Source organism: Athene noctua, chromosome 22 (assembly GCF_965140245.1).
Source record: "Athene noctua chromosome 22, bAthNoc1.hap1.1, whole genome shotgun sequence".
NCBI classification, from domain to species: domain Eukaryota; kingdom Metazoa; phylum Chordata; class Aves; order Strigiformes; family Strigidae; genus Athene; species Athene noctua.
The window spans coordinates 8,326,301-8,350,472 of NC_134058.1; the positions used below are offsets into that span (position 1 = coordinate 8,326,301).

Genomic DNA, 24,172 nt, shown 5'->3' on the forward strand with positions numbered 1-24,172 from the left:
GTTCCTCCTCCTGCCCAGGCTCAGCCCTCGGCAAATGTCTCAGCCCTCCGGGGCACGACTGAGCACAAAATAAAGCAAATACCACCCAGGATCAGGCAAGCCCACGCCAGACACTGGCACACAAGCAGGATGAGTCACCTCCTGCCTGCTCTGCCTACACCCAGCAGCCTCCCAGACAGACAAACATCCACCGCCAGCTCCAAGCCCAACACAGGGACCCTCGGCCGTGGCATGGCCCTGCCACCATCCAGGCCCTTGAAATCCTTCCTGCGCTGGGCCTGTCCACTCTGCGGTGGCCGAGACATCACCTGCCCAGTCCTTTGCTTTGAGTAAGGCCTCAAGCACCAAAATATTTCCCTTTTGGATGGTTAAACCACCTCTAACAGCGTCCTACCTCTCAGCACGATAGGCTGTGCTCCCCTCCCTGCTTCTTGCAGCTGGGAAAACACCCTTTCACTCCAACCCCACTCTCCCCACTTATTTCTTCTTAGCCTTACACCCACACCGCTCCTCTCTTTTCCCAGGAACACAGGCATTTCACCGCGTTTTAAACACCAGGGGCCAGCTCCAGGCCAAAATACCACACCGGTAGCATCGCTAACTCCTGCCAGCCAGGAGCGGAGAGCAGAGGCAGCGATTTTCTCGGCTCCATCGCCCTCTGCGGGTTTGTGCCACCATTTCCAGCTAGATCCTGGGGAAAACAACGGCCACGGCTGCTTTCCTAGCTCTGCTGAAAACGGAGGGCCTTGCATGGAGTCGCGTGAGCAGAAAGTGAGTGCTCTCTGGTTACATTTTGATTCAATCTGGGAGAGAAAACACAGTCAAAGCAGCAAGAGGGAAATTTTACCGTCTAAATTACACAACACTTGCATCCCTTGCACACCACTGGCTTAATCCTGCCCACCCCAGCAGTGAAAATGTCCTGTATTTCCAAAATACACTCCTGATGAGGCAAAACTGGGGGCCTGCAGCCCAAACCCAGCCCCTGCTAATGAGCTGGGACTACACAGCAAATGAGCACCCCGCATTTTGCTTGTTTTATGGCCATCAGCCCTCCCAGGTGCTGAGGCAAGGTTCAGCAGGGAGCCTGCCGTCCAGGTCCTGCCTTGCATTTTTTAGGCAAGCCCCACAAAGCCACGGAGCATCCGCTGGAGAGCAAACCTTGGCCTGTGTTACTGAGCTGGCAGCATCCAGTCGGCATCGCAGAGCTATAAATAAGGCCCTTTGGAGAGCAACCTGTGCAGAGCCTGTGTCGCTGGATCCAAGCGCAGCCCAGCCAGCCAAAAATTCACCCAGGGAGGAAGGAAAAGCATCCGGGAAAGACCTCCCTGCTGGGGTGATGTGCGGGGCCGTGCCATAGAGGTGGAAAGCAAAAAACCACCCGCAGCGAGTGAGGTTTTTGGGCACAAAAGCCTGGCTTTAGCCTCTGAGCAAGGCGGCAGATGCCAAGCGCAGGCTGGGGAAAGCCTCCTCAGCTCAGCTTTGCCGGCACAGGATGGTCTCATCAGTGCAGATGGGGAGAGAAATGCAGATAAAGGGATGCAAGACTCTCCTGCTATCAGAAAAAACAAGTCATGAGCAGTTCCAGACCCAGTAAAAAGTATTTATTATTTCAATTACGATAAGCCCCATGTGTAGGGTGAAAAAATAGTTACAAAAAAAAAATCCCTCCATCCCCCCTTTTATATATAAATATTAAAAATCCCTCTACGTCTTTGCTTTCTCTCTAGAGTAAGAAGGTGCCCCATGAGACAACACACAGCACCTGAGCTACTGTCAGTGGTTTCTTCTCAAAACTGCAAAAGGAATATTGAAAAACCCTTAAGAAAGCCCCTCACCCCCATCCTGACCAGATCTCACACTGGTGCCAAACCAGCCACCGCGGGATGGAGGTTTGGGGCCGTGCAGTGATTTTGGGCCTTGCAGTTTCGCAGGAGTAGAGGCCAGGCACAGCGGCAAGCAAAGCAGCGGCAGGAACCACCTGCGCTTGTCTGGGGAAGCCTTTGGGCCAGGAAATCGCGGCTGACCTCGCTTCAGAGGGGACAGGAGGGAGAACTGGGTGCTTCATCCACACCGTCACCACCTTGGTTACATCTTTGGCACAACAACTTTTTTCCCTTCGCACTCCAAAATTAAAGCTAACCCTAGGAAAGGCAGAGCCTTTCTGCAGCCCGCAGCTTCCTCCAGCTCTGTCCCCAGGCCCGCTGTCCCCAATTTCCCATCAGCATCCTCTGAGGACAGTCCCTCCCAGAGAAACCTGGGATCCTGGGCAGCCCCATCCAGCTTCCTCGGCTGAGGGACTGTCACCTACAGCTGCACCGAGTTTAAAAAAAATTAATAAATATACTAATCTTTTACTAAAAAAGGCTTTTAAATGCATTTTCCCTGAAATTTTCCAGTGTATTCCACAACGCATGAAAAAAATATACAGATTTTCCCCCCAAAAATATATCTTAAAATATTTCCCATCCTCATGTGCGCATCTTTGGAGAGAGGAAGGTACGTCAAATGTAGACACACAGCCAAACCTGCCGGTGTCACGGCGTTCCCTTTATCACCTCCAAAAAAAGAGGCATTTTGCCGGGTCGATGCGTCAGGCTGGCGCGCTGTCTGTGTAAATATGGGGGTTGAGCCCATGAACTCCTGTGCCTTGACACGTGGCTTGGTCATGGTGGGAAAGAAAAGACCCCCAAACTGAAGTCATTTCACAAACAAGCAAGGGGATGAAGAGTTTTCACAGTGGATCGAACCTCGGACGATACCGGGGGACGCAGGGCGCCACTCCGGTTGAGAGCTGGGCAGTTTGTTGCACGCAGAAGTGGTTTGAGTTACAAAAGGAGCAGGGAAATTCAGCTGTCGGCAGAGGACGAAGCAACCGGCAGCTGGTTCCCTCAGGCGCTCGCCCATCACCAGACTTCACACTTCTTGGGGGGATTCATGGGGGAGCCGAGGGGGCAGCTGAAATGCTCCGCAAACTCCCGGGAGTTAGAGACGGTGCCGATGACACGGAAACGCGAGGGGCTGTGGGGGTCGGTGATGAGCCCCTCGTGTGAGCTCTCCGGCGTGCGAACCGAACACCACACCTGCAAACGGAGGGCAAGAGGCACGAGCGCCGGCGTCTGCAACCACAGGGCCCTGCTCGGGGCCAAATCGAACCTCCCCGCTTGCGTGATGGGACACCAATGCAGCTCCAGCTTTGTCTCGCTTTTCATAACCAGCGCCACCCCGATCTGGTTCTCCATCTACCACGCAGCATCTCAGACGTCAGTTTTGCCACCACACCCTCCCAACATCATCTGGGCATGCCTCCACCCCCCCAAAACCCTGCATGTCCAACCCTCCGTGCCCACCGCCGGGTGACCTACCTGGGCGAAGCCAACGAAGAAGAGCTGGTGGTTGGTGAGGCCAAGGGTTGGCAGGGTTTCCTCATCCCCATTCTTTTTCAGCCAGTTTTGATACGCCTGGAGGCCAGGGAGCACAGCGGGCTCAGGGGATACCACTGATCCCACCTCACCATGCCACCCACTGCACCTCCCCAGCCCCGTGGCCCTACCCGGTAGGCGGCCTTGAGGCCCCCGTTGTCGGCGATGTTCTCCCCAAGGGTGTGCTTGCCGTTGATGGCCTCGCCATTAACGGTGTAGTTGCCGTACTGCTCCACCATGCATGCTGTCTGCCGCTTGAAGGCCTCCACCGAGGAGTTCTTCCACCAAGGACGCAGGTTGCCATCCTTGTCGTATTCCCGGCCTGCCAAAAACACAGCAGATCCTTCGTCACCCCACTGGCCACCCCTCTCCAGCAGCCCACCCCAGCCTGGCCCTGGCCATACCTTGGTCATCGAAGGCGTGTGTCAACTCATGGCCCACCACCACACCAATCCCACCAAAATTCAGTGACCTGCAGGAGGGCAACACTGAGATTTAGGGAGCAGCCGCTGCTTCCCGCAGCCATGACATGTAGCCTCAGATTTTGCGAGGGGAGGAAATTTGGGAATTCTGCTCTCCCTGTTTTCCCTAGGCTCTTACTTGGGAGATGCACGGGTGTAAAAAGGGGCCTGAAGGATGCCAGCAGGGAAGACAATCTCATTCTTGGTGGGAGAGTAGTACGCATTGACTGTCGGAGGTGTCATGCTCCACCTGCAGGGACAGGAACACGGCCAACGTGGCAGCACAAACCCATCACTGATCTTTGCTCTGATGCCATCCACTTCTCACGGTGCAAAGTCATTGCCTGAATTTGACTCCCAAAACCAGTGTGGTGTGTGGACACCAAATCCCAGTGCTCCAGATGTTGTGATATTCCACACTGAGCACAATGGGGAAGCGGAGGACTTACTGATCCCGGTTCGGTGGTTTCCGGAGCTGGTCGGCAGTGACTCTGGCTGAGAAGTTGTAAAACTGCATGACGTTCTCGAAGTAGAGGTCAGACACAGCCTCGTACTGCAAAAGAGCAAGATGTGAGTGGTGCATGGTGATCGCCTGGCCCTGCTCCTCCCACCACGGTCATGAGTCTCTGGAGCCAGCTGAGTTACAGCCGCTCTTGTTTCTCCTCTTCCCCAACATCTGCAGAGCCTTGAATGAATCACTGTTACGGAAACCGGCTCCTCCTCTTCCCGGGCAGGGATCCCAAGAGCCTCAGCCACCCCAGGACTGGCCCACAGCAATCTGGGAAGTCCCCAGGGAAGGGCCAAGAACATCAGTGAGACCCTTCCGGTGGAAACCTGGGGTTCAAGGCTGCCCTGAGGCTATGGTGATGGGCACATGTCCTGCACATGCTTGTGGAGGGGAAAATAGGAGACTTGAGGGGACAACTCCAACCAACTCACATCATTAAAGACTTTATCCAGCTCCTTGGGATCCATGATGAACTTGGGGTAGCCAATCATGTTGTAGATGGCATCTGCCTGGGGGGTGACAAGGACCAAAGTGCCTTTGGTGCCAAGGATGGCAGGACAGGCTCGCCCAGCTCCACCACCCTCCGCCATCTCCCTCTCTCTCCTCCCTGGCACTGCTGCAACTGCCTCACCTTCTCTTTGGCCGATTTCCTCGTCTCTTCATCCATCCACTGCAGGGTCTCCAAGCTTTCCTCGAAGGCGGTTTTAATCTCCGCGATCATTTCCTCTGCCTAGACAAAACAAAGTAGCACAATGTCAGTCTGGAAAGCCAACTTCCCACTCTGGAGAGTTCACGGGCCCTTTGCACCGGTGGGAAGGAAGAAACTGAGATGGCATGCAGAGCGGTGAAAAACCCAAAGGGTGGGCAAAAGGTGGGCTGCCCCAACGATCCACCATCATGGTGGCTCACATGCTGCTCGCTCAGGGACGTACCACCTGCTTGCTGTCCTCGGCGAAGGTGGCCTTGACGAACATGGCCCCCAGGGCGAAGCCCAAGTTGTTGTCTGTGTCGCTGATGCAAAATTTCCAGCGCGGGAGGCAGGTCTGCACGGGACAAGGAGTCATCAGTGGTGGCATGGCCAAAACTTTCACACCCCATTGCCCCGCCGGGAGATCAAGCCCACATCCATCCCCCTGTGCAGGAGCTGCCACCCCAAAACTTGCCCTACATCCATTTTGGATGTAATGCAGTGAGGACTTTGCCTAAAAAGCTGCCACCATTTTAACGGTGATTTGGGGGCGCTGGGGGCTGCCCCCTCACCTTCTTTGTCCCGTACATCACTTCCATGAATTTTTCCTCAGCATCCTGGAAGCGCTGGTCAAGGAAGGGGCTGGTTTTCCGCACCAGGTTCCAGATCATGTAGTTGTTGAGGAGACTGCAGCGAGAGGTGGTGAGCAGGCAGTGGGACGTGCTGCCCACCCTGGGCACCCCTCTGCACGGGCTGGGGGCTCTCACCATTTATCAGTGGCCAGGATGAGGTCAGAGACCTGCTCCAGGTACTCCTTGGCGTAGACCACGACGGGCTCTGACTCATTGAGCTCCACAGGGTAGAAGACCGTGGACAGGAAGGGCATCCAGTCCACGGCTGGTGCCAGCTCCTGCAAAAGCCACGCTGCTGCTATGGACCCACAAACCATCAGAGGGGGATGGCAGCCGCTTCCTGAGCTGGAAGCTGCTGCATCAGCCCCTGTTTGAGGGATTCGGCTGATTTTGCAGAGACCGTTTCCCATAACAGCAGCATCCTTGAAAGGTCAGAGGGGAGTAAACAATTTTCTCCCACAAAGGAAAAGAAAGTGGGGCGGGCGTCAAAAATGTTGACACAATCCATTAGGGCCCCTCTGGGGGCTGACGTCCGCAGCTGGACCGCAGACAGCAGCATTGAGGGGGCATCAGTGCCGCAGCGGGACGGCCACTGGCTCTTGAGGTGGTCCAGAGCTGGGAGGAGCGGCGCAGGGTGGGATTTCCCCAAGGAGGACACAGGCCAAGCAATTGCACAAGAGCTTCCCAGGGGCTGCCTCGCAAGAGCTGCGTCACCTCCATCCATCCGCCCCCCATCCCCAAGCCACAGTGGAGCCGGGAGATTCACCAACTCCATCCCTACCTTCAGGTCTCCAGCCGTCATTTTATGGTAAATGACCTCCTCGTCCCGGTGCTTCTCCTGCGGGATGGTGATGTTGGCCAATGCTGTCTCAAAGTCCAAGATCTGCTGCATCTGCTGCCGCGTCGACTCCTCGTCGGTGCCTCCCAGGAACATCCCCAGCTGTACCATGTAGTTCAGGTACCCAGCAAGCACCTACGTGGTAGAAGGGGGGAAATCAGCATAGTGGGTGCCACCCACCCACAGCACCTCCCCGGCAAAGCCAGATTTCCCCTGACAACCTCACCTTCTCATTCTCTGTCTTGTTCAGGTAGTAATCCCGCGATGGCAGGCCTAACCCCGACTGATCCACCTGGATGACGTTGCTGTTGGAGTTTTTGGAGTCGGCGCTGACGTAGACGGAGAAGAAGGGCGAGGTGCGGTAATGCGCCGTCACCTCCCGCAGCGTTGCGTTGAAGTTGTCCCCTGCCCAAGGACCTGTGATGTTCCAGCCACCCAGCTGGGGAGAGAGCAGCCAGCTTTTTGGCTAAGGAATGACCACTTGGAGCTGCTTAAATATCCCCCCAGTACCCACCCTGGTGGGAAAACATCTTGCAGTGGGGCTAAAAAACCCAGGAGAGGCAAGACCTGCCTATAAATCCTGTGAATCCCTGCCTCTCCCCTGCCCTGGGGGATGCTCTGCCCAAGGAAGCACCAGGAATGGGGTCTGGAGGGTGCTGGGACTGCCCATAAACGAGCTTTTTTCCCCTCATTTCGCAGAGGGTAGACAGCTTTTCTGCAAAGAAAGGGACAAACCTTTTGGATGAGTTCCACGAGCGGGGTGGCACGCAGCTCTTCGATCTTGCTCTCGTTCATGCAGGCTTGGTAATAACGCTGCGCCTTGCGCTCCGCCTCACTTGACACGTTGGCCGTGGTGTTTTCTGCGGGATGTACCCGGGAGGAGGGTCACAGGGGGCCCCCAGGGACAGGCTTCCAGGCCCCCATGGGGGCTGCTGATGCACGCCAGAGCCCCTACCCTTCCACCAGAGAAATATTCAGCCCTGTTTGGGGCAAAGCCAGGCTCCAAAAAGACGCCAAGGACTGCCCCACCGGTCCCCTCCATGACCTCAAAAGCATCCCATGACCCCCAGACCTTCCTGGCCTCCTGCTCCCATCTCCTCTCCCACCCGCAGAGACTCCTCTGGCTCTTTGGATCAGAAAAATAAATAAAATTTTTAAAAAACAAAACGAAAAGCATTTTGCCAGCAGCTCTGATGTTCCCAGCATCATCCAGCCCACTGTGCTGCCCTTGCCCCTGTGCTGGTGCTCCCCAGCCCTGTATTATTTATTCCTGCAAGAAGGAACAATAAACCCATTTTTCTCCTCTGCCTCCAAAAACCATCCTTTTATTTTTTTCCCCCCTCTAAAATTCTGCTTCCCCAGAGGGTGTTTTTTTTTATTTTCCTCATGACACAGCTTGCACCTTTGGCTTCCCAGCTGTGTGGTTTTATTAACTAAAGGTCCCTCGGCTCCAAGGAATTCAAGGAAATGCCAAGCGCGACTGCTTGGCTGGAGGCCTGGTCCCTTCTCCCGGTAAAACCAGTGCCAGATTTCTGCGGGAAGAGCCGGGGACGAAGCTGTTCCTGCACCACCCCCCTTCTGAAAGACAACACTCTTCCCAAACCTTCTCTTTTCAGATAATCAGCCCCGGCACAGTGGAAAGTGCTGATAAGGAGCCAGTTGTTTGCTCAAAGCTTGAACAAACCGTCCCCGCCGGTTGCTCGGATAAGCCGCCCCGCTTCGGTGTTCGCACGCAGAGGCTGAGCCTGGGATCCTCCCTCTGCTGAGGGAGTTCTGGCCCCCAAAACAGCCAGATTGGCAGCCAGCCCCCCCCAAAAAGCTGCTCACAAAGACTGGAAGCTATAGCAGGAGAAAAAACCCGTATCCTTGGGGTGATAGTGGGGTGCTACAGCCTCTGAATGCAGTCTGGGGTGCAAATGTGGAATTTCAGAGCTCCTGGGAACGCTGCCACGGGGTTTGCAGAGCCGAGGCTGAGACCCTTCCCCTACTTGGCACCAAAGAGCTACAACACCGTGGTCAAAATCCCAGGGGCATCCAGGAGAGCAAACACAGGCAGGATCTGCTTCCCAACATCCCTGCAGTGCGTGCGTCACAGACTGGTTTGACACTGGGGTTCAAGCCCAACATGACGTCCCTGCAGGCATGTTTTTGCCATCCCTTAGACCTACCGGGAGCGCTGTGGGGGTCCCACCACTCCCACATACTCACCCAGCAGATGCTTCATGATGGCCTGGTTGTGCTCCCAGAGGTTGTTGAAGGTGCCCCAGCGTGAGTGGCCATCAGGGAGGGGGTTGGCCTTGATCCAGCCCCCGCAGGCGTAGCCAAAAAAGTCCTCGCAGGGATTCACCGCCCGGTCCAGCGAGCTGAGGATGGAGCTGGTAACGGAGATGCAGGCTTCTGACAGGCACACGGTGGGTGGCCCTGGGGTGGGAACGACGGGTTCAGCTCCTCCACCGTGGCACGATGAGCCGCACTGGGGATCATCCCACCCAGCAAGTATTTCATTTGGTGCCTGAGCATCCCACCCTGCACCCGCTTCAGGGCAAGCGATACAGACCAGCACCCCATCCCGTGCCTGAGCATCCCATGGAAGCCCCCAGCAACCCACCCCGCTCAAGGGGGTAGGATCCCCCCACAGTGCGAGGACTTACGGGCTCTGTACTGGAAGATGAGGCCCAGCAGACATGCTGCCAGCACGGCCGCCAGCACCCCCACCAGCACCACGAGCTGCTTCTCGGTGCGCGTCCGCTCAGCCCAGCACCCCAGGCTGCTCCTCGAGCCGCGGAAATTCACCTGCGGGAAAAGCAGCACCGTTTCCCCACTGGAGGAAAAACCTACTGAGGCATCCCCCATTTTCCTTCCTACAACCCACGGCACGAGTTTGGCCCCTGGTGAGGGATCCGGCACCGTTTGGGCTGGGAAAGGAGGCAGCTGCCTTCCAGAAACTGGCCAGGAAGGGCGGCACAATGGCAGGAAAGGGAGCAGGGCGAGCGTTTCAGCAGGCTCACCTGCTACCTCGTGCCAGCCCGAACCCCTCCTCAAGCACAGCTGTAACCCTCCGGGTGTCCCCGTCCCCACCGCCGGCACTGGGACAGGGTGGGGGCCGCCGCGGCAGCAGGAAGTGCCGTAACAGGATACTCCCACTCCGCCGAAAAACATCCCCAGGAAACATCCCAATGCGATGGCGAGCGGAGATGGCCCCGCCGGGGAAAGTAAAAACACAGCGGAGCTCTGATTTTTGGGGCAGAAAACACCATTCTAGGCAGAGAACTAGGAGTGGGAACAGCACCGAGAACGTTGCTCTGGCCCCAAATCTTTCCCGGTGAGGCCGGACACTGTCAGCCACGGGGTTTTCTATCTTTGCCACCCGTGGCTCTTTTTAAGCCGATTCCCACTGCTTGGGGCGGAATTAACCTAATCCCCTTTTGTGCGTGGACAAAGCTCCTGCTGCCACCTTAATTGCTCGCCCTGGTCACGCCAGGAAAAGGGGTTAGGTCGGTGGCAAAACCGGGTGCCGGGACGTTGCAAATAGCTGAGCCAGGATCCGGCCCTGCAGGCTCCCCCATCGCTTGCTCCGGGTGCCAGGAGGGGAGCAAAGGGCAGCAGGAGCCAACGCTGCTCTGCCCACGCCGGACTTTGCCCCACGGAAAGGCTGGTCCCAGGCTGAAAAACCTTCTGCAATGCCCTCTGCTGCTTGCCAGGACCTAAAAACCCCTTCTTTCCCCCCCACCCCCACCTAAAACACACGAAGCCCCACCTGGAAGCCGTTGGGGTACCCATCGCCTTCACCGATGGAGTCCAGGGGGTCTTCGTCGTCCAAGGTCGCTCGCTTGTAGGTCGACATCTGCACGGGGAGATCAGCAAACAGAGGTGCTCAGTGGCTTGGGGTCGAGGAAGAGAAGGAGGAAGGAGGGCGAGGAAGGAATATGCACCCTCTGAAGCCGCCTCCTCCTCTGGGGAGCTAAATCCCGAATGGCTCCGGGGTAGTAAAGCGCTAAACAAGCGCCGGAGGAAGGTTATGGAAAGCAACGAGGGCTGGAGCCAAAAGCTGAGCGAAGCCCGAACCCGCCTCGCTTTCCCCCGGGGCCGGGTTGTGCAACCTCCCCTTCAGCCTGGAATAAAGCCGGTTCCTCCTCTACTGGCTCCCGGCTCCACAATGGGGTGAGGGACCCCCCCTGTGCCAGGGAACCCCGGTGTGCTGGGACCCTGAGAAAGGCTGGTAGCGGAGAAAATGGCTTTTCACCCCGAAACTACCGGCTTGCTCACGCTCCACGCCCCATCTGTGAACCGTGCGCACCCCGAAACACCCTGCGGGGTTCCTGTGAGCACCCAAAGGTGACGGCACCTTGAATTTAAGCTACTGATGGGCTTCCTCCTGGCTCCTTCTCCCCTGGGCGTTATCGCACGCCTGGCTCTTACCTCATCCCCCAGCAGAAAAACAAGGGGAAACCTCACTGGTTGGCAGCCAGTCCTTATCGTGCCGCCGCTGCTTCCTTCCCCCCCTGGCACAGCCCTACCACCCAGCCGGACTGTCTCCCACCAGAGAAAACCACCCTCCACCTGCTGCTGAGGAGGTGAGCACCCCAAAATCCACTCTGACCCCTGCCACCAATGGGCTGATCAGCACCAGTCACATCCCTTCAGCCCCCCACCCTCCCCCCCAACACAGCGTGGGGGTCTGTGCTCATCCGGACGTCCCCATCCTGCTGCCATTGTCCCCAAAGGGACACCGAGTTGATCCAAACCCAGCACAGCCGTGCCTCACCTTCCCCTGGCAGAGAGATCCATGCAACAAAAGCACCAGTGCTCAGCTCCATTTCTGGTAACGGCCTTCCCAAACCTCCCCTTGCACAATAAATAACAAATCCCATCCTCTCCCCAGACCCCCAATCACAGCCAGGGTTTAATTAGCCACAAAACCCACCTGAAGAACAAAAAGAGTTAAAAGAAAAAGGCAGTTTCCCTCTTTCCAGCCCCAAAATCTCCCCTGGGTGCCCACCTCCAGCCTGAAAACCTTGAGGCGAAAAAGCTTTAACTGCAGAATTTTATCACTGGTGAAATCTGGTTTTATATTCTATTTTTTCCACCCCCTTTCACTTTTCTCCCTCCTTGTTTTTGCACATGGCTGAAATTTGTAGCTCTGGGCATAAATCCCCACTTGCACAGGGCAAGGGGGGATGTTCACGAAGCCCCCACAGCTCCAAAGCACCAAATTCCTGGAGTCCCAGCTTTCAGCCAAGGCTTTCACTCTGTTTCCTGAGGAAATGAGGTTTTTTCGGCAATCTCCCACCCCGCCTGCCATCCCCAGCCTGAAAACAGCAGGAAAAAGGGAAAAAAAGAAAAAAAAAAAAAAAAACAACCAACCAACCCACACGTTTTTTCATTTCATTAAGGATGTGCTGGCTCAACCCCTTATTAGACGTCAGAAAATCCAAGCTGAGCTTGAATCCCCAAAACACCCCGGGAGGAACCAGGATCAACCCCCCCCAGCACCCTTAATTTGGGGGAAACTGGGCCCGGGAGGTATTTTTAGCACCCCTAGCTCCTCCTTCCCTCCACCTTGGGAGCACTGGGGAAAAGCAGCACCCATGGGTGCTTCCCCCCCGCCTCCTTGCTGCTCCTCAGCTTGAAAGCAGGAACATCCCTTTTTTAGGTCAAAACAGGTCGGTTTTTGTTCCTCCCCCCCGCCGTTTGCTTAAATCACAATAAAACCACATTTCCCCAGCTCCAACAAGGATGGGGGGGGGGGGGGGGGTACCCACGCTTTAACTCTCTCCATCCAAGCGATTTCCATCCTCTTTAAAACTTATAAAAGTCTGAGCAGGGCCTCAAATTGTCTGTTTTTCCCCCAAATCACCCCTTTGCCTTATAAACAATAAATCCCACGTGCGTCGAGCCCGCACGCCCCGAGAAAAGTCCCGGGGGGGGATGCGTGTGTTGGGGGGAGGAGGGCACCCGCCACCCAGCACCCTCCTGGGAGCCCCTCACCCCGGCATCGGGGCGCCCCGAGCCGCCGCCGGCTGCTTTCAATTCCCGCCCGGGCGCCATTTCGGAGAAACCATCGCCGGTACCGCGGGCGAGGGCGTTTCTCCCGCCTCCCCCCTCCTGAGCCATTCCCCCCGTTTTCATGCAAGGCCCCCCCCACATCACTCCCGCACCCCTAAACCCCCACCTGGCCGAGCGGTGCCCGCCCCGGCCCCCCCGCACCCACGGGTGTCCCCTGCATCTCCACGGCCTGGAGTCACCCACCGAGGCTCAGTCATCAGGATGCCCAGGGGGTAATTAGCAACTCCTGGTGTTAATTAGGGGCCCTGGTGTAATTAGGGGTGTCGGGAAGGGGGTTTGGGTGGGCACCCCGTTTTGCAGGGAGCCCTGGCTGCGGTCAAATACCAAAAAGCCCTTTAAAAGGAGCAGAAAAGGGTTAAGTTAAAAAAAAAAAAAAAAATAAGGGGGGGGCGAAACAGCCCAGCTTGGGATTGTTTGCAAACAGGCGCCCCCCAAAAGTGGGTGCTGCTGGGGGGGGCACCCCTGCACCCCTCTCCTTGCAGAGGGGAATCCTGTGCGAGTCCCCGCGGTTTTGGGTCAAGGGCTGGATGCTGGGAGGGGAAGATTTAGGGGGGGCCCCCATTTTGGGGTCCCCACCCTGGGGACCCGCTGGCCATCACGCAAACCTGGCTGGGGGAGTCGATGGGGGGGCACCTGGGGGTGCATGGGGGTCCTAGGGGGGTTGCATGGGGGAGACTTCAGGGGTGCTGTGAGGGGTGAAGAGGGGGATCCCCTGGGGTGCAATGGGGGTCCCATGGGGTGCGGTGGGGGGTGAAAAAGGGGATCTCTTGGGGGTGCAATGGGGGTCCCTTGGGGGTGCAACGGGGGTCCCTCAGGGTACAACGCGGGTCCCCTGGGGTGCAGTGGGAGTCCCTTGGGGGGGCAGAAGGGGCTCCCCTGGGGCCTCAACGTGCATCCCACGGGAAAGACGCATCGCCCCGCGCCCCGCTTCGGCCAAGTGACCCGACCTCGACCACCCCCGGCTTTGGGGTGCGGGATGGGGACCCCCGTCCCCCCCTCCCCACTCACCATGGCTGCCGCCACCCCGCTCCCGCCGGCCGCGGCCCCGCTGGGGCGCGCACCCGCCCGGGCCCCGGCGCTGCTCGCTCCGCCGCCGCGGCCTGCGGGGGGGCCGGGGGGGCGGAGGGGGATGTACCTGCGCTGGGAAACCAATGGGGCCGCCGGGGGGACGGGCTTCCGCGCTCGCCTCCGTTAACTCTTTCTTGGGGGTGCCCCAACCCCATTTGGGGGGCCCCCGTGTATGTATTCAACACCCCCCCGAAGGGGTTTCGGGAGGGTTCGAGCGTGGCTGGGTTTGGCGGCCTCGCAGCGCGGAGTTCCCCAGGTTGTGGCTTTCCGTGTGCCGGGCTAATGAGCTTTTTAATTAGCGGTTCATCACCGGCAAGCACCCACAGCTCCGCTGCGTGTGGGGGGACACGGTGCCACCCCCCCCGACCCCCCGTGCCCAGCCGCTGGGCTGAGCACTGACGGACTCGTCTCACACATGGGGATGCAAACTGTTGCTGGGCTGGGAGAGCGCTGGGGGGGTTGGGTGGGGGGGTGCCGGAGGGGGTGGAGTGGGGTGCTGGGAGGATTTGGGGGTCTGCAGGAGCCGTGTCCATCCCCGGGGCGTCGGGGGCGGCGTTGGGGCATCCTTGGGGGCACCCCGAAGCTTTCGGGGAGCGGATTTTTGGGCTGAGACCGCCACCTTCTGGGAAGCCACCCACGGAGCCCCACGGTCCACCACGGGAAACTGAGGCGGGGGGGGCGTCACCCCCTCGTGACAAAGCCTTGTTTATTGTAGGACCTACAGTAAAGCCCTTTCGGACAGGGAACACTCGTGGGCTGCAACAGGAGCCTGCGTGGGGAAACTGGGGCAGGGGGGACCCCACTTCTCCGTCACCCCCACCCCAAAATCACGCTTGTGTCGCTGGCACGTTTTGGGTGAAAATAACGCAAAATTCGGCAAAACACACATCTTACACACACACACACACACACACCCCCCAGCGTTTGGTGGGGGAGGATGCTCACCACTCACAGCCATGCTTGGATGCACCCCAGTCCTCCCAGTCCTCCCAGTATAACCCGGCAGAGGGCACCAGTAAGCCCAGTTTGTTGCCTTTTCTTCTCCCCCCCCCCCCAGTCCCCCGTCCCCCCCCCTCTCCGTTGGCTGCGGGGGGAGGGTGGAGGAAGGGGAGGAGGAGGAGGAGGCGAAGGCCGGGTGCGGGGGGGATTTAAGGGCTCGCTGTCCCCCCGGCCCGGCCTCCTCCCGCCGCCCAGGAGGGACGTGGGTGTCGAGACCCAAGTTTGTGCGGGTACGTGTGTCCCCCCCCGGCGGCAAGGACCCCCCCGGGGCCACTGCTGCCACCCCCAGGGGAGCGGGGGGGTCCCTGGGGGGCGGGGGGGTGCGGAGGGGTGAGCGTGCAACGTTGGGGGAGGGTGCGATTGGGGACCCGGGGGTGTGATGGGGACATGGACACGAGATGGGGACACCGGTGTGCAAGAGGGACACGGGCATGTGGTGGGGACATGGGTGTGCGATGGGGACACAAGTGTGCAAGAGGGGCACGGGTGTGTGATGGGGGACACAAGTGTGCAACGGGGACCAAGACATGCGAAGAGGCCACGGGTGTGCGATGGGGACATGGGTGTGCGATGGGGACACAAGTGTGCAACAGGGACATGAGTGTGCGGTGGGGATACAGGTGTGTGATGGGGACATGGACATGTGATGGGACACAAGTGTGCAACAGGGACACAGGTGTGCGATGGGGTACATGGGTGTGCAACAGGGACACGGGCATGTAGTGGGGACATGGGTGTGCAATGGGGACACAAGTGTGCAACAGGGACCCAGACATGTGGTGGGGACATGGGTGTGCAATGGGGACACAATTGTGCAACAGGGACACAGGCATGTGATGGGGACATGGGTATGCAACAGGGACATGGGTGTGCAATGGGGACACGGACATGTGGCAGGGACACAAGCGTGCAACAGGGACAACAGGCGTGTGATGGGGCCGTGGACATGTGTTGGGGACACGGGTGTGCAAGGGGGATGCAGACGTGCAACAGGGCTGTGGGTGTGAATGAGTTGGGGACGCATGATGGGGACACATGACGGGGACACAGTAATGCAACAGGGACACGGGCATGGGGTGGGGACACGTGTGATGGGACATGGGTGTGCAACAGGGACACGGGCATGGGGTGGGGACACGTGTGATGGGACATGGGTGTGCAACAGGGACACGGGCATGGGGTGGGGACACGTGTGATGGGACACGGGTGTGCAACAGGGACACGGGCATGGGGTGGGGACACATGTGATAGGACATGGGTGTGCAACAGGGACACAACCATGTGATGGAGACAGGGACATGCGATAGGGACAGGGACATGTGATGGGGTCACGGCCATGTGATGGGGACCCCAACGTGCAATGGGGACCCAGCCATGATGGAGACAGACGTGGCCATGCGAGGGGGTCGGGGACACGCGCCAGGGACCCCGCTGTGCCACGCACCCACGGGAGCCACGGCGCCATCCCCGGCCCCGTGTTGGTGCCAGCGAGGTGACGCCCCGTGGGCCCAGTGGCAAGGGGTGGGGAGCTGGCGTGTCCCCAGGGAGTCACAGCAGTGACCACGCGGGGAGGGGACATTTCCTTCCCGTCCTCGCCTGGCTGAGCCCGGGGACGAAGGTCTCTGTGGGGAAACTGAGGCACAGGTCGGGCGCCCCCCCTACAGCTCTCTCCTATCCAGCACCCACGCAGCACTGCAGCATGAAGGCTCTCCTCCTCCTCCTCCTCGCCCAGCTCTGCTCACCATCGCTGGTCCCCGGTAGGTGAGGGTTTGGGGAGGGGGGGGTGTCACCACCCGAAAAGTGGGTGCTGTTGGGTGCTATGGAGCCCGGTTCCCACAGAGAGAGAGAAGGACCCCGAGTACTGGCGGGGGCAGGCGCAGGAGACCCTGCGGGACGCTCTGCGGCTCCAGCGCCTCAACCAGAACGTGGCCAAGAACCTCATCCTCTTCCTGGGCGACGGTGAGATGGGGGCACCCACCGGGGGCGAGGGGGGGCTGCCCTGAAGGGGGGGCTGCGATAAATGGGTGCCATGATCGATTGGGTGTATTAAGGTGGGCGCTGTGGTAAAGCGGGTGCCGTGGTGAATCGGGTGTATTAAGGTGGGTGTGGTGATAAAGGGGTTTGCAATACATTGGGTGCTGGGATGAGCTGGGTTTGCAGTAAACTGGGTGCTGCGATCAGTTGGGTGCTGTGATAAGTCGGGTGCTGAGATTGGGTGCTGCGGTAAGTTTGGGTTTGTGATAAATTAGGTGAGGTGATAAACTGGGTTTGCAATAAATTGGGTGCTGAGATAAGTTGGGTGCAGGGATAAACTGGGTTTGCAATAAATTGGGTGCTGAGATAAGTTGGGTGCTGGGATAAACTAGGTGCTGAAATAAATGGGGTTTGCAATAAATTGGGTGCTTGGATAAACTGAGTGCTGCAATAAATTGGGTGCAGGGATGAGTTGGGTGCTGGGATAAACTGGGTGCTGCAATAAATTGGGTGCAGGGATGAGTTGGGTGCTGGGATAAACTGGGTGCTGCAATAAATTGGGTGCAGGGATGAGTTGGGTGCTGGGTTAAACTGGGTGCTGCAATAAATGGGGTTTGCAATAAATTGGGTGCTTGGATAAACTGAGTGCTGCAATAAATTGGGTGCTGCGATCGATTGGGTTTGCAAAAAAACGGGTGCTGTGATAAGTTGGGTGCTGGGATAAGCTGGGTGCTGCAATAAACTGGGTTTGCAATGAGTTGGGTGCTGCAGTGAATTGGGGGCTGCGATAAACCACGTTTGTAATAAACCGGGTGCTGTGATAAGTCGGGTGCTGCGACCAACTCAGCTTGCCGTAAGTTGGGTGCTACGGTAAACTGGCTTTGCGATAAACTCGGGTGCTGTGATAAAGGGAGCGCTGCCATCAGTGGGGTTTGCAATAAATCGCGTGCTGGGATAGACTGGGTGCCCGCCAGCGTTGCGCGGCGCCCGTGTGGCGAGCTGGCCCGTCCTCGGCGGGGAGCTGACGGGTGCCCTGGCAGGCATGGGTGTCTCCACCGTCACGGCCGCCCGCATCCTCAAAGGGCAGCTGCAAAACCGCAAGGGCGAGGAGAGTCTGCTGGAGATGGACAAGTTCCCCTACGTCGCCTTGGCTAAGGTGAGTCCCCCGGGGAGGGGGGTCAGATCCTGAACACCCCCCACCCTCCCCCAGGATGCCCCTGGGGGACGCGACACCCACCACAAGGTCACGGACAGGCAGCCGGCATCGACCGGGAGCCGAAATTAGGTCAGGGGCGGGCGAAGGGAGCTGGCGCTGATGCCCGCTCCCTGTGCCAGGGTCCGGCCCGTGGGAACGGGGAGGGGGGGCAGGATGAGGCTGCCCGGCCGTGGGAAGCCGCGGGACCCCCCCCCCCCCCCCCCCCGCTTCTGCTGGGGTCATTTTGCTGAACAAAAGGCTTTTTTTTAATTATTAAATTGAAAGTCTCAGCTGCTCCCCGCTGTTTCTCTTCGCCCCGCGGGGGATGCTCGTGGTGGTGGTTTCTCTCTCCCTGCCTAAAAATGGGCTTAAAAAAGGCTGAAAGTATCAAAATGCGGGGGGGATGTGTAACTGTGCTGAGGGTAGCAAGGGGCAAAATGGGTGGGCAAGGGGCAAAAGAGGGGGGCACAGGTGAGATGGGCGTCCGGTGCAGCCAAACAGCATGGGGAGGGGAGCTGCAGGGGGAGGAGGAGGATGATGATGAAGGCCCAGGGTGGGGATGATGGTGGTGGTGATGATGGTGGTGGTGATGATGATGGTGGTCATAGTGGTCATGATGATGGTGGTGATGATGATGCTGGTGGTTTATTTATCTCCCCCCCCTCAGACCTACAACACCAACGCGCAGGTGCCCGACAGCGCGGGCACAGCCACCGCCTACCTCTGCGGCGTGAAAGCCAACGAGGGGACGGTGGGTGTCAGCGCCGGCGTCACCCGCGACCGCTGCAACACCACCAAGGGCCAGGAGGTGACCTCCATCCTCCGCTGGGCCAAAGATGGAGGTGAGGGGCTGGTAGACGCCGGAGGTGGAGGTGCAAAGCGATGGGTTTTGGGGGCGTTCCCACCATTGTCCCCTGAATTCGTGGTGCAGGCAAGGCGGTGGGCATCGTCACCACCACGCGGGTGACCCACGCAACACCCAGTGCCGCCTACGCCCACTCCGCCAACCGTGACTGGTACTCGGATGGAGAGATGCCGCCGGACGCGCTGGAGGGTGGCTGCAAGGACATCGCCCGGCAGCTGGTGGAGAACATCCCTGACATCGAGGTAGGGATGGGGATGAGGCCACTAGGGACATCGGCTGGAGCCACCCAGAGATGGGCCCACCAGGAATATGGGCTGGAGCTGGCCAGGGGTGGGAACGGGACCACCCAGGGGTGTGGGTTGGAGCCACTCAGGGATGGGGACAGGGCCGTGGGTAGGTGGAACACCAGGAACACCAATGGGTGAAGGACTGGGACCCCCGGTAGATGTTGGGCTGGAACAAGCAGTGGGTGAAGAGCCAGCACCAAAGTGTGCAGGACCAGGACTGTGGGTAGATATGGGGCCAGGACCACCAACGGGTGTAGAGTTGGGACCCCCAGAAGATGTTGGACCAGGACCACCCATGGGTGCAGAGCCAGAACCCCCAGCAGATATAGGACTGGGACCACCCATGGGTGGGGTACCAGGACACTGGGTGGATGTGGGACCAGGACCACTAGTGGACACACCGCTAGGACCACCAGACGCAGGGCTGGGACCACGAGCACACAGAGAACCCCAAATCAATCCTGCTTAACCCCCCTCCACCCACATCCACAGCCGCCCCCTCCTTTCTCATACTTCCCATACCCCAAACCCTCCATTTCCCCCCGATTCTGCCCCTCGCTGCGGATTTACGCAGAAATTCAGCCCTGTAAATAAATACTCTTCTGTCCTTCAAAATAGCCCCAAAGCAAAACATTTCAGCCTGTTATTTAGCTCTTTAATAGCCTCTTCTTCTGTTTTTTTTCCCTTTAATATAATTTTAACTCTGTCCCAGGCTGGAAATAATTATATAGTGGGGAAAAGACATTTTTTTTCCTTTTTTTTTTGCTTAATAATTTTGGCGGCGGTGTTTTGCAGCTTTATAATTCACCTTCTGCGCGGAGAAAGGAGGGGGAATAAAAAAATCTGTGCTTGGTTATAAATAACAGAGGCCAAATAAATCGGACTCCAAAGCAAACAGCGAGAGCTGCGGGATGGGGCTCCGTCCTGGCGGGTTCATGTGGGGACCCCGATGTGGAGCATCCCTCCCATCTGTGGGGGGGGGAAGCCAGATTTGCTGCTGGAAATGGTTATTTTTGTCCTGGGGTTTAATTAATAGGAAGAGATTCAGGGATATTTTGAGTGAGGTGAAATTCCTTGGGGTTTTTTGCCTGTTTTGTCGCAGTGACAGGGTTTCCCTGGATATCCCGCTGCTCCCCATCGGGCTTTTCTCCCTGAACTGGGGGGCAAAAAATTAAAATAATTAAAAATAATTTTTAAAAATGCATTCTTTGCCCCACTTTCACAGGTGATCTTGGGCGGTGGGCGGAAATATATGTTCCCCAAAAATGCCAGCGACGTGGAGTATCCCCACGAGGACAAGCATCGGGGCACCCGCCTGGACCGCAGGGACCTCGTCCAGGCGTGGCACGACGTCAAGCCTCCCGGCAAGGTGACAGGGACATTTTTGGGGGTACATGCATGTCACCCCACTATAACCTTAAGAAGCCATTCCCAGGGGGAGGAAATATTTTGGTGAAGGGGGTATAAAGCAGCCCTGGGGTCGGCAGAGGCGATAGGGAGGTGACAACCCTCTTATCCCCCGTCCCCAGGTTGCCAAGTACGTGTGGCACCGGCGGGACCTGCTGGCGCTGAACCTCAGCCGTGTCGACTTCCTCCTGGGTGAGTCCCAGCACCCAGGGGTGCCCTGGCCTCAACTGGGTGCTTTGGGGGAACCCCTGGTCTGTCCCAGGGTGCTGGGGCAGCTGGAGTGACTGGTTGTCCCCCTCAAACAATGCTGGTACCCCCCGCCCGCCCCAAGGATGCTGGTGCACCCCAAAAGATGCTGCTACTCCCTTGGGGATGCTGCTACCCCCAAAGATGCTGGTAGCCACCCTGGGGATGCTCGTGCACCCCCAAGGGATGCAGGTAGCCACTCTGGGGATGCTGCTACTCCCCTGCCCCAAGGATGCTGCTACCTCCAAGGGATGCTTTCACCCTGCCCTGGGGATACAATTTTTTTTTTTTTTTTGGCCCTTGGTGCAATTCTCCAGCCCAGCTGGCCTGCAGGATTCAGCCAGGCTGGAGGAAGGAAGGGCTGGGAGCATCCCCCCGGCTCCTATCTAATCAACCTGGATCCGGTGGCGTGTGAAATGCTTGAACCAGCAGAAGAAGCAGGCAGAAATGCTGGATTTGGCCCTTTTTTTTTTTTTTTTGGAGGGGGGGGAAAGGATGTCCCCAGCAATATCACTGTCCCCAGGCCTCTTCGAGCCGGGTGACATGGTGTACGAGCTGGACAGGAATAACGAGACAGATCCGTCCCTGACAGAGATGGTGGCTGTAGCCATCAGGATGCTCCAGAAAAATCCCCGGGGGTTTTTCCTCCTGGTTGAAGGTGGGGGGGGTGTGGGGGGGTGCAAAGGGGAGCAGAGGGGGTGATGGGGGATGCATGGGGGAAAGGTGATGGATGCAAAAGGGGGAGGGATAAAGAGGCTGATGGGGGAATGAGGGGGGGATAAAGGGGGTCATGGGGATGCAAAAATGGGGGGATAAAGGGGTGAGGGGAATGCAAAAAGGGGGGGTAAAAGGGACAATGGGGGGATGCAAAGAGTGGGGGGATGCAAAGGAGGGATAGAGGGGGTGATGGGGGCTGCAAAGAAGGGGACCAGGGGGGTGATGGGGGATGAAAATGGAGAAAAGGGGGTGATGTGGGGTGGAAAATGGGGGAAAGGGAGTGATGGGGGACAGGGGGGATGCAAAGCGGGGAAGAGGAGGGCGATGGGTGGTGCCAAGGGGGAGGTGGGGGCCGCGGAGGGCGATGCCGAGCGGTGCCGGGGGCCGCAGGGGGCCGCATCGACCACGGGCACCACGAGGGGAAGGCGAAGCAGGCGCTGCACGAGGCGGTGGAGCTGGACCGGGCCATCGGGCTGGCCACCCGCCTCACCTCGCCCCAGGACACCCTCAGCGTCGTCACCGCCGACCACTCGCACGTCTTCACCTTCGGCGGCTACACGCCCCGCGGGAACCCCATCTTCGGTGAGTCCCTGCTGGGCCACGGAGGGACCCCCAGGGAGGGGACACCCATCAACCCCGGGGACACCCTGGGGACGGCCCGTCCTGCTGACGGTGCCACCGCCGCCAGGTCTGGCCCCGATGCAGAGCGACGTGGACCGCAAACCCTTCACCTCCATCCTCTACGGCAACGGCCCCGGCTATAAAATCGTGGCAGGCGAGCGAGAAAACGTCTCCGCCGTGGACTTTGGTGAGCGCATTTTGGGGCAGAACCCCCTTAAATTATCACAGCCTGGCTAAAATTAGCACTTTTTAAAAATTAGTCTTAATTTTCACCTTTTTTCCTTTTTTTTTTTTTTTTTTTTGCCCCCTGTAGCACACGCCAACTACCAAGCACAATCAGCCGTGCCGCTGCGCCAGGAGACCCACGGTGGCGAGGACGTGGCCGTTTTCGCCCGTGGCCCCATGGCCCACCTCCTCCACGGGGTCCACGAGCAAAATTACATCCCCCACGCCATGGCTTACGCCGCCTGCATCGGCTCCAACCGAGCCCACTGCAACGCCGCCGCCCGCCCCGCCGCCACCATCCTCCTGCCCTTCCTCGCCCTCCTCTTCCTCCTCTGCTAAAGCGCCTCTTGCAAACCGTGGAGGGGGAGTTATTTTTAATTCCCCCCCTTTTTTTTTTTTTTTTTTTTTTTTTTTTTCTTCTGTGGATAGCAGCGCCCAGAAAGCGGAGAGAAAAAGAAAGACTCAGCGGAGTAAAAGCAGCCGCCGGCGGTTTCGTGCTGGGAGCTGCCTCTGTAAATACACGGTTCCTTCCCCTATAATTAGCATCGTTCCCTGCCCCATCCCGAACCCACCACGGGATTTGGGATGGGAGCCGGAGCCTCGGTGGATAAAACCCCCTCTTTGAGCCAGACACCATGGAGCTGCGTCCGAAAATGCCTCCTGGTCCCTCAGCTGAGGACTGACCCCAGTGCCCAACTCACCACATGTGTGGATACCCAGAAACCACATGAAGCTGGGAAAAAAAAAATTAACTCACCGGGTTAATTTGTCCCCAAAACTTGGTGGGTTTTTTTTTGTTTTGTTTTGTTTTTGTCTTCTGGGTGACTTATTTTGCTTTTAAATCCTTCAGTTTAAGGCAACTCGCTGCCCAGGGAGGGATTTAGGGTGGTTTGGGGGCTGGGGAGTGAAGGGATTTAAGGGGTGGCACCAGCTGGAGTGTCCTCATTAGGATTGGATAATTAGGGAGGGTAATTAGGGGAGGGGGGTTTTTGCAGCTTGCAAGATGCTGCAGGAGGAGGAGGGGGGGGGGAAACTGAGACCTGTAGTAGCCCCGGAGAGGGGCCCTGGCTGTGCAGATGTCACCGTGCACGCGCAGACGTCACCGTGCCTGTGCAAACGCCACCGCGCACGTGCAGATTCTGCGCACGAGCAGCCCCTTGCACACTCCAGCTGCAGCGTGCATTCACAACACCCCCCCACACACACACCCCCCCCACACCCCCTAAAAATCCCAGTGGGCCCATCCAATCCTCCCCTCTTTTTTTATTTATTTACCAGCTTTATAAATAAATCTCCACTCCGGTTTTTTATTAAACCGGCAAACTTTGGAACGGGCGAAGGTGGTGACCTGAGCGGCGCTGCATTTCGGGGGGGGGGGGTGGTGTGTCTGACACCCCCACTTTGCTCAGCACCCTTTGTGCCCGCGCCGGCACCCCCCAACCGCGACCCAACCCTGGCACTGGGGCTTCCCAGAAATCAGGCGGTACCGAGCTATGTTTAACCAGTCCCGGGGTGCTTCGTGGTTTTGGGGGGTTCGGGGGGGGGATAAACCACTTTTTCTTGGCCAGGGATTTGGCGCAAAGCCGGTGGCCACCGGGGCTGCTGGCCAAAGGCCACTCCCGACGCCGGGCTGGCCACCAGAGCTGAAAAAGTGGGTTTGAGGGGAGTGTGGGGGGGTGTGTGTGTGAGGGCATCGCCTGCCAAATTTTAGGGTATCTACAGCCTCCCCCAAAATATGGATAATCAAATAAAGGCTTTGCTCAGCCTGGCTGCTGCAAAAGCCCCAAAATTCGGGTAAGTGACCCCTCAAAAAAGGGTGAATTTGGGGTGGTTTTAAGGCTGTGCAGAGCATCAGTCCCTGCTGATGCTTGGGGTTTTGGGGTCACACACCCCACCCCCCCCCCTTCAGATATGGGGGACCCCGCCTCCAGCAACCCCCCAGCCATAGCGATA

At 58.2% G+C, this 24,172-nt stretch overlaps 2 protein-coding genes across 4 annotated transcripts; one reads left to right on the forward strand and one right to left on the reverse strand.

Moving 5' to 3' along the window:
- Nucleotides 1-1,589: 1,589 nt before the first annotated feature.
- Nucleotides 1,590-13,721, reverse strand: ECE1 (endothelin converting enzyme 1). Of its 2 annotated transcripts, none has more exons than XM_074924912.1 (18): nucleotides 13,624-13,721; nucleotides 10,307-10,393; nucleotides 9,201-9,342; nucleotides 8,758-8,970; nucleotides 7,285-7,409; nucleotides 6,776-6,988; nucleotides 6,493-6,684; nucleotides 5,847-5,989; nucleotides 5,652-5,766; nucleotides 5,324-5,434; nucleotides 5,023-5,121; nucleotides 4,823-4,900; nucleotides 4,333-4,436; nucleotides 4,023-4,133; nucleotides 3,827-3,894; nucleotides 3,554-3,744; nucleotides 3,366-3,461; nucleotides 1,590-3,083 (listed from the first exon to the last, which is right to left on the reverse strand). In XM_074924912.1, exons 1-18 carry the CDS (start codon nucleotides 13,624-13,626, stop codon nucleotides 2,907-2,909), a joined length of 2,268 nt encoding a protein of 755 aa, XP_074781013.1. In that variant the 5' UTR covers nucleotides 13,627-13,721; the 3' UTR covers nucleotides 1,590-2,906. The 2 variants fall into 2 exon arrangements, with proteins under 2 accessions (XP_074781013.1, XP_074781014.1); XM_074924913.1 differs by lacking the exon at nucleotides 13,624-13,721 and adding an exon at nucleotides 10,482-10,499.
- Nucleotides 13,722-14,795: 1,074 nt separating this feature from the next.
- Nucleotides 14,796-22,595, forward strand: ALPL (alkaline phosphatase, biomineralization associated). 2 transcript variants are annotated; one of them, XM_074924797.1, is made up of 12 exons: nucleotides 14,796-14,912; nucleotides 16,347-16,439; nucleotides 16,522-16,641; nucleotides 17,697-17,812; nucleotides 18,519-18,693; nucleotides 18,783-18,958; nucleotides 20,229-20,372; nucleotides 20,533-20,602; nucleotides 21,180-21,314; nucleotides 21,764-21,955; nucleotides 22,062-22,181; nucleotides 22,308-22,595. In XM_074924797.1, exons 2-12 carry the CDS (start codon nucleotides 16,382-16,384, stop codon nucleotides 22,556-22,558), a joined length of 1,557 nt encoding a protein of 518 aa, XP_074780898.1. In that variant the 5' UTR covers nucleotides 14,796-14,912; nucleotides 16,347-16,381; the 3' UTR covers nucleotides 22,559-22,595. The 2 variants fall into 2 exon arrangements, with proteins under 2 accessions (XP_074780898.1, XP_074780899.1); XM_074924798.1 differs by having other exon boundaries at nucleotides 16,362-16,439.
- Nucleotides 22,596-24,172: the final 1,577 nt, after the last annotated feature.

Bases quoted from the DNA above. Each gene is read 5' to 3' on its own strand.
- ALPL (XM_074924797.1), top strand. From the start codon at position 16,382: ATGAAGGCTCTCCTCCTCCTCCTCCTCGCCCAGCTCTGCTCACCATCG. The intron at 18,694-18,782 runs GTGAGGGGCTGG...TTCGTGGTGCAG, and splicing joins CCGCTGGGCCAAAGATGGAG to GCAAGGCGGTGGGCATCGTC. The intron at 21,315-21,763 runs GTGGGGGGGGTG...CGGGGGCCGCAG, and splicing joins GTTTTTCCTCCTGGTTGAAG to GGGGCCGCATCGACCACGGG.
- ECE1 (XM_074924912.1), bottom strand. The intron at 9,343-10,306 runs GTGGGGCTTCGT...CTTTTCCCGCAG, and splicing joins GGTACCCCAACGGCTTCCAG to GTGAATTTCCGCGGCTCGAG. The intron at 8,971-9,200 runs GTAAGTCCTCGC...TTCCCACCCCAG, and splicing joins CATCTTCCAGTACAGAGCCC to GGCCACCCACCGTGTGCCTG.